Genomic DNA, 7,500 nt, shown 5'->3' on the forward strand with positions numbered 1-7,500 from the left:
TATGAAGAGAGGGGAGAAAATACAAGGACAGAATATTAGAAACAAACAGCTGATAATTCTACTAAAATTAATAGGCTAGCATAGACTGCATGGTTCCAAGTAGGAGAGATATGATTTTTTACAGATGTTTTGCTTTTTAAATGCACTTTATTCATAAAGTGAAGATGTACAATGGCCGGGAGGATACTGAAAGATTTTAAGTCTTGAGACTATATTGAGAAATGAAAAATTGGTCAATATTGATTCAAATCTTCCTTATGTTGTGCAGATTTTATGAATACAACTAATCTAATTTAAGGGGAAACATAAAGTAACTATTTCTTGCAGATCATCCGGTTCTGATGTGATGCGAATTATAACCAAAGGCCACAGGGTAGTGGACTCTCAAATTCAAATTCATATTTATTTGATATTGAGTTGTGATGGCGCCAGCAATGTTTACATGCACTTACACTGTATTATCATTATGTTTTTCATCATGTATTTGTATTGTTGTAGAGGTGGTTGTTTATCATCATGTGTTTGTCTTGGTGTAGAGGTGGTTGAAAAGTGTATTCTGCAGGGGATCCCACATGTCAATGCTAATACACTTTATTATATAAATGCTATAGTTAAGCTATATGTTACCTAATTCCAACTAACTAAATAGAGCTGTTTATCCTCATATCACTCCCATATCTGTTTTGTTTGTAATTGCATCAGAAACATCCCTCGCCCTCTTCTCTGTGAGGACCTATAACAGCAACAACGCTGTCTTATGGTGTTAGGCCTCAGGCCATTCTCTTGCCTTTTTGCAATATGCCTGGATGAGTTTCATAACACACACACACATATATATATATATATATATATAATATTTCAAAATCACCAGAAATCTATTTATTTAGAAATCAAAAAAAAAGATCGTGATGTCGAATCATTTATATCACGTTGACTAACTGATCTATTTTGCCCATCCCTGTATCTGCACCACATCCATGCTCTTTTGTTTGGAGTTGCCTGCCTGTGCTCTTTACTGTGCATGGAAAATTACATTATCGATCAAATATGTATTCCATGTAGGCTATTTATCTGTTGCTCCCATAGTCTATCTATGCGCACTGGCCTGCATGCTTTGAACCTGCCCTATAGCTCTTCTCTGTAGGAGAGTCGTTATAGGGCTTCCCCATTCAGAGCCTGTCTAGCTTAGCTTTACAGAGGGCGGGGATGGAGAGGGGGGGGGGGGGGGGAGAGAGAGGGAGAGAGCGAGAGAGAGACAGCGAGAGAGAGAGAGAGAGAGAGAGAGAGAGAGGGAGAGGGAGAGAGAGAGAGAGCGACAGCGAGAGAGAGAGAGAGAGAGAGAGAGGGAGAGAGAGAGTTGAGGCATCCGTTCCTCACTTGGCTGCATTCGGTTTACCGACAGACACCGGAGGAGCGACCATGCTGTGGAAGCTAGTTGAGAATGTCAAGTATGAAGATATTTATGAGGTAACGTTCCCGGCCAGCTGTGTGTGTCTTGGGGGAAGCAGACTTGGGATAGTAATTTGTTTTTATTTTAAATTAATTGTCTTGTGTAAATGAAGGCAGATGTTTCTCAGTAGGCTGCAGGCCTGTTATTTTCTCATGCAGCGACTGTGAATAGGAATTGGAGGACATTCCATTAAATGGCAATTTCGGTCAGGCGGACATTTTTTGTTAATTTTCGCTCACCTACATTGGATGTTCATTATCGTGTAGGCTACCGTGATTATGTTTCTGAATATTCTGCAGGCCTATTGGAGCAATAGCTTTTCGTAAAAGTGGAGGGAGATATTTGTGTACACAGCTTGCATGTTAGCCCTTTGTGAAATTCCACGTACTAAATTGGGTATTGAAAAATCTAAATCTAAATTGAGTTTCATTTTATTTATTTATTTATTTATTTATTTATTTATTTATTTATTTATTTATTTATTTATTTATTTATTTATTTATTTATTTATTTATTTATTCATTTATTTATTTGTCTTAAATATGCTATAAAATACTGTGGTGCTACAAACAGTTCATTAATCAAAACAATGAAATAAAAATATACAGATGCTGACTATACCAGTAAAACTCCTAGAGACGCGTCGGGTCAGAGCAGGGTGACGTGTCAGAGTAAATCATTTTGTAAAGCACCGCCGCGGAGCACAAAGCGCACGGAGGCACCGGCAGCTCGCGAGGAGAGGCCCCTCGGCTCAGCCCGGTGGGAGGCCGCTCTCTCTTGCCGCACATGGCTTTTCTCCCACGGTGCAAAGGTTGTTAGACTGCAGAGAAAACAAACGCAAACGAATTCGGTCGCTGCTTTTCACCCGGAACACCTTTCACACGAGCCTCTCACGTGCCTCATCACCCCGCATTTCACCCGCTATGTCTCGGGTGTGTTTTCGTGCCAGCATCAGACAGCTGCAGCCAAACGTCAACCGGCTTTCATTCAGGACTGTGGAGTTTAGATGATTGTAGTCAGTCATGATGGAGAGGGAGTTAAAGAGAGGAGCCGAGAAGTTAATTAACTCCGTGATCCATCCATCTTAATGATTGAGATGGGTATGAGCTTTACAGTTATGTGCGTAAAAGTAAATGATCTCTACGCAGTTAGTTTGTGCGTAATGTCTTTATGCAGTTGAGTTTGTGTCTGTGCGTAAAAGTCAATATTTACGCAGTTTGTGCATACAACTAAATTACCTTTATGCAGTTGTTTGTGCGTAAAGGTGAAAGTATATCTTTGCACAGTTTTTGTGTCTGTGCGTAAAAGTAAATATTTACGCAGTTTGTGCATACAACTAAATTACCTTTATGCAGTTAGTTTGTGCGTAAAAGTAAAAGTATCTTTGCACAGTTTGTGTGTCTGTGCGTAAAAGTAAATATATATTGAATGTTGTAGCCTATAGGTGTCAATTTGGTGGAATGCTCCCCCCCCCCCCCCCCCCCCCCACGTCGATTTAGTTGCAATGTGTAGGTCAGGACATTTTCTGAGTGCAGCAGTGTCCTAGTGGGAATACACCCCATCCCTGGTTGCTGTCATGCTCAAGCCATTGTACAGGACCCTCAATTTATAGTGCTATCCACTGACTTATAGAGCAGCCAGTGATACTCAACCTTTTTCATATCAAGGACCCCCATAGTTTAGTCCACATTAGACCCCCATTTTACGGTTTTGTCTCTCGGACCCAAATCTGAGAATATTTTATTGTCAGATATTTCAGAATTCGACTATCTGATTGTAGGTATATAGATACATGATAAACTATATATGGTCATTCTAACAGTGATTCTATTCGGTTTTATTTTAAATGAAATAATGTATTGTTTTTTTGTATCATGCCAAAGCACTGTGCAACACTTTGTGCAAAGTGCATGGGTGGTTATAGCCTACAGATGGATTTGTGATGTGAATATTCTTCAGGCCCCCCAAACTGCACACTTCTGGTGATGGGGAGGAGAGGGGGGGGTGGTCCGTATGGGTTTGGGTTTGATAGAAAGTCCACCTCTCTCGATCTCTCTCTCCACGGAATTTAAACGTCACTCACGGTTGCGCGAGAGAGCCTTCACGCTCCGTGTGTCGCCAGTCCCCTGCCTGCCTGCCTGCCTGGCGCGCATTAATATTCCTGTAAGTGTCGGTCATGAATAATCACACACCGTGCGTGCACCGGATCACACCGCATGTGTTACCGGGACGCTGCTCGGTGCTCACACTCTCAGCACAGGCAGCAGCTGCGCTCCGGGCGTCACAAGCTCCAGACAGACCGTCCCGACAAAACAGGCTTTTTACCTGGAATGAGTTAGGGTGTCCCGGTGCGACCCGGTCTGTCCCGCCCTGCTTTATACCGTGACAGACAGCCGGTACAGATGTTAGTTCATTACTCCACCACGGTGAGTTCCCCCTGGATGCATTCACATTCTGGATTTCAGGATTCGTTTTTGCGAAATTAATCCATAATAATAATGCTGTTTTTTTTTACGACACAAGAGGATTTTGCATGGTCGTCTATCACCAAACATTTTTTTGTTTAACATTATTGCAGTTTTCTACAGACCCCAATTCAGTACAGATTTATTGATATATTTTATTGTTTTTGTGCTAATATGACAGCTGTTTGGATTGGCTATAGCCTGGATTTGTTTTTCTGTTAGTTCTGTCATTAGATGTTCTATACAGTGAGCTGATTTCTTCTATAATGTGTTTTCTCTGCACTCTCTGAAGGACCGGCATGACGGTGTCCCGAGCCACAGCTCGCGCCTGTCCCAGCTGGGCTCGGTGTCGCACGCGGCGGGACCGTACTCCAGCGCGCCGCCGCTCTCTCACGCACCCTCCTCGGACTTCCAGCCTCCGTACTTCCCGCCGCCGTACCAGCCGCTCGCGCACTACCAGAGCCAGGACCCGTACTCGCACGTGAGCGACCCGTACTCCCTCAACTCCCTGCACCAGAGCCAGCAGGCGGGGGCGTGGGGGCGGCACGGGCAGCGGCAGGACGCAGGCGCAGAGCGCATGGAGGGCTCGTCTCTGCTGGCGCAGCCCCGCGCCTCGCTGCCGCCCCAGCTGTCCGGCCTGGACCCGCGGACACACCGGGACTACGGCGGCGTGCGGCGGCCAGACGTGCTCCTGCACGCCGCTCACCCGGGCCTGGAGGCCGGCATGGCCGACGGACTGCTGCACGGCCTGCACGGCATGGACGACATCCAGGTGAGTCATGCATGGTTCAAAGGTCACAGGTCTACTAGGCCTGGCTGCATGTGGTTAAACTGTGCGTGATATTATTGTATTTTCCAATGCTGTTGGATTATCAAGCAGACTACATTATTTTTCATTATCGATTAATCTGTGGATACATTTCTGGACTAATCAATGTTGGTATATAGTCACAGAATCTTGAAAAAAATGCCAATCACTTTTCCCCAAAGCCCAAGCTGATATCCTTCCACAACCCAAAGATAATCAGCTTACTGTCGACGACTAAATAAACCAGAAACTATCACTATTTTTTATTAAAAAAATTATAGTCTAAACGATTCTGAAAATGTCAGATTCATGTCTGTCGTCGATCGACTAATCGTTGAAGCTCATATACTGCAGAATGTTGAATATGGATCATTGTGAAATAGTCTACACACACTGTGACAAGAAGATATACCTTTTGGGTGTATAGCCTATTCGTCTAATTTTAGAAAATAAACACTGAAAGAATACACAAAACTAACACTTATAGGCCTACAATGAAAGCAGATACTGGCTAAGGCAAACATAATTGTTTGCCATAGCCTCCTACATTGTCTTCTTGTTGCCCCTGCCAGTGCCTCCAGAGTTAAGGTCAGTGAGTAAAGTCCCTCAGGGCTGGAGTCTGACAGCAGCTGCCCTGATGCAAATAACCCAAACTGTCTGATGAGAAGATGTTTCATATTCAGATTCATCACAACTATCTTGCTTCAAACTGCTGTGGAGCTCAAATGTCGCTAAACTGTCAAGTTAAATACTGTTCTAAAGCCCTCAAGACCGTTCAAATATTTACAACAGACTGGTGTGAGGAGGATTCTGCAGTATTTACATTTAACTTTTCATTTGAATGCAGAAGACAATAATAGCCTATATCTGACATTAGTTCCGTGTGTTTCTCATGGTATTTGATCATTCTAACCTACCTGGATATTACGCAATAACACATGCATTATTATTATTATTATTACGATTATGATGATGGCGATTATTATTATTAGTAGTATTATTCATGTTATTGAGTTGTTGTTGTTAATCGTGCAATTAGTCTTGATAATCCATCTTTTAATATAATTCATTTTACGATTTCTGTTGTTGAAATTTGAATTTATTTTTGGGGGGATGGTTAGCCTTCCCCCAGTTTCCCTGAGGGCATAACCACTATAATATCTTCCTATTTAATCTCTAAAATAGATTCTCATTTCTGGCTTTCTGTCGGCCTATTTATTTGTGTTGTTTAATTTTTTTTTGACAAATTATTATTATTATTATTATTATTATTATTATTATTATTATTATTATTATTATTATTATTATTATTATTATTATTATTATTATTATTATCATCTCTGAGTGAGGCAATATCATGAGATATAGACAACCTGTCTATTTAACAAGATCAATTCTCCGGGTGATTTGAATAATGAAGCTTTAAACTTGAAGCTTCAAACTCTGTCATGTGAACAAAAAGGAGAACGAAATGTGTGCAGTGTGTGCATGCAGGTAGAATGAACTAGAATGAGAATAGATAGACCAGACTTGATTGCTATATGCAAAAAGTAATTTCAATTAACTTTTTTTTTAATTGAACAAAATTAATCAAGGTTGATTAAGGCTTATTTAATAGGCCTATCTGATTCGTTTTGGTGGCTGTTATGTGAAGACAGTTGTGATTTAATTCGATTTAAATATTAGAAATGCAATCATAGAGGTAGAGCCTAAACCTAACCGTTTTTTTAAGAAGCAGACTAATGTTTTGTGTTTGTCTTGGTTTTAACAGGGCATTGAAGACAACAATGGAATGAACATACTGGATCAATCAGTAATTAAGAAAGGTACACACACACACACACACACACACACACACACACACACACACACACACACACACTCAATGGTGCCAATAAATGTTATCATTAAATTGGAGGCTTTGTTGTTTGTTATAACCTAATTAAATAAATAAATAAAATCCTGGGAACCTTCATAAAGAAAGAAAGAAAGAAAGAAAGTACAGATGGGTATAGCCTAGGAAAATAATGACCAATATCAGCAAAATCAAATCTAAAAGAAAAACCCAATTCATTTAGAATGCTGTAAACATTTGTACATGCTTTATAGTGTTCAGATTAATGTTTGTTTTCTCTCTCTCTCTCAATAACGACATTTGGTAACCTATCTTCTTGTTAGGCTATTTTGATTTGATTTGTCTTTGCTGCCATATCCTGTTTGCTGCAACGCCCCCTATGGATCAGATCGTTTCCTCTATCCTCATAACCATCAGAAGCTTAACATGGTATGTGCTGTGAATCGAGATATGAGTCTAAGGTGCAGGGCAAACCGCTGGCAGATAAAGCGCTGTAGTAGCTGGGCCTGTTTCCTGGCTGGGGCCCAGAATGTGTCTGTCTGGATCACAGAGCAGCAGCTTCTAATAACGTGTGCTAGTGGGTGAGGAGGTTTATAATGGATCCCTGCTCGTGCTGTCATGATATCAGATCTTAAAAGAATCCACACAATAACAATATTATCGCAATATCTATAGAACATTTTATGTGTGTGTGTGTGTGTGTGTGGGGGGGGGGGGGGGGGTGCAGGGGTGCTATCAGACAAATTCATTTTGAAATTTGTTTATTGTGCTGTGCATTTAGTCCCTTTTTTTGTACAAATGAATTACACTCAAAACACGAGTGTATGGGAGTTGGCACAAAAGCATACAAAAGGAGCAATTACACTGAAATCAAATATAGCTAGTTACTACTTCACAGTGTCACGTGGTGTGTATGTGTGTG

General features: G+C 41.2%; 1 protein-coding gene across 1 annotated transcript in view; it reads left to right on the forward strand.

Annotated features, from left to right (window-relative positions):
- Window positions 1–1,390: 1,390 nt before the first annotated feature.
- The window catches only part of tfap2b (transcription factor AP-2 beta), a gene marked incomplete at its 3' end in the record, with an annotated part of 23,741 nt that continues 17,631 nt past the window's right edge, over window positions 1,391–7,500 (forward strand). The window contains exons 1-3 of the mRNA XM_083643514.1: window positions 1,391–1,467; window positions 4,208–4,687; window positions 6,495–6,549. Coding sequence (XP_083499640.1) covers window positions 1,420–1,467; window positions 4,208–4,687; window positions 6,495–6,549 — 583 coding nt within the window. The 5' untranslated portion in view covers window positions 1,391–1,419. The remainder of the gene's footprint in view (window positions 1,468–4,207; window positions 4,688–6,494; window positions 6,550–7,500) is intronic.

This window comes from Poromitra crassiceps (genome assembly GCF_964638095.1).
Source record: "Poromitra crassiceps genome assembly, chromosome: 9".
Lineage (NCBI taxonomy): Eukaryota > Metazoa > Chordata > Actinopteri > Beryciformes > Melamphaidae > Poromitra > Poromitra crassiceps.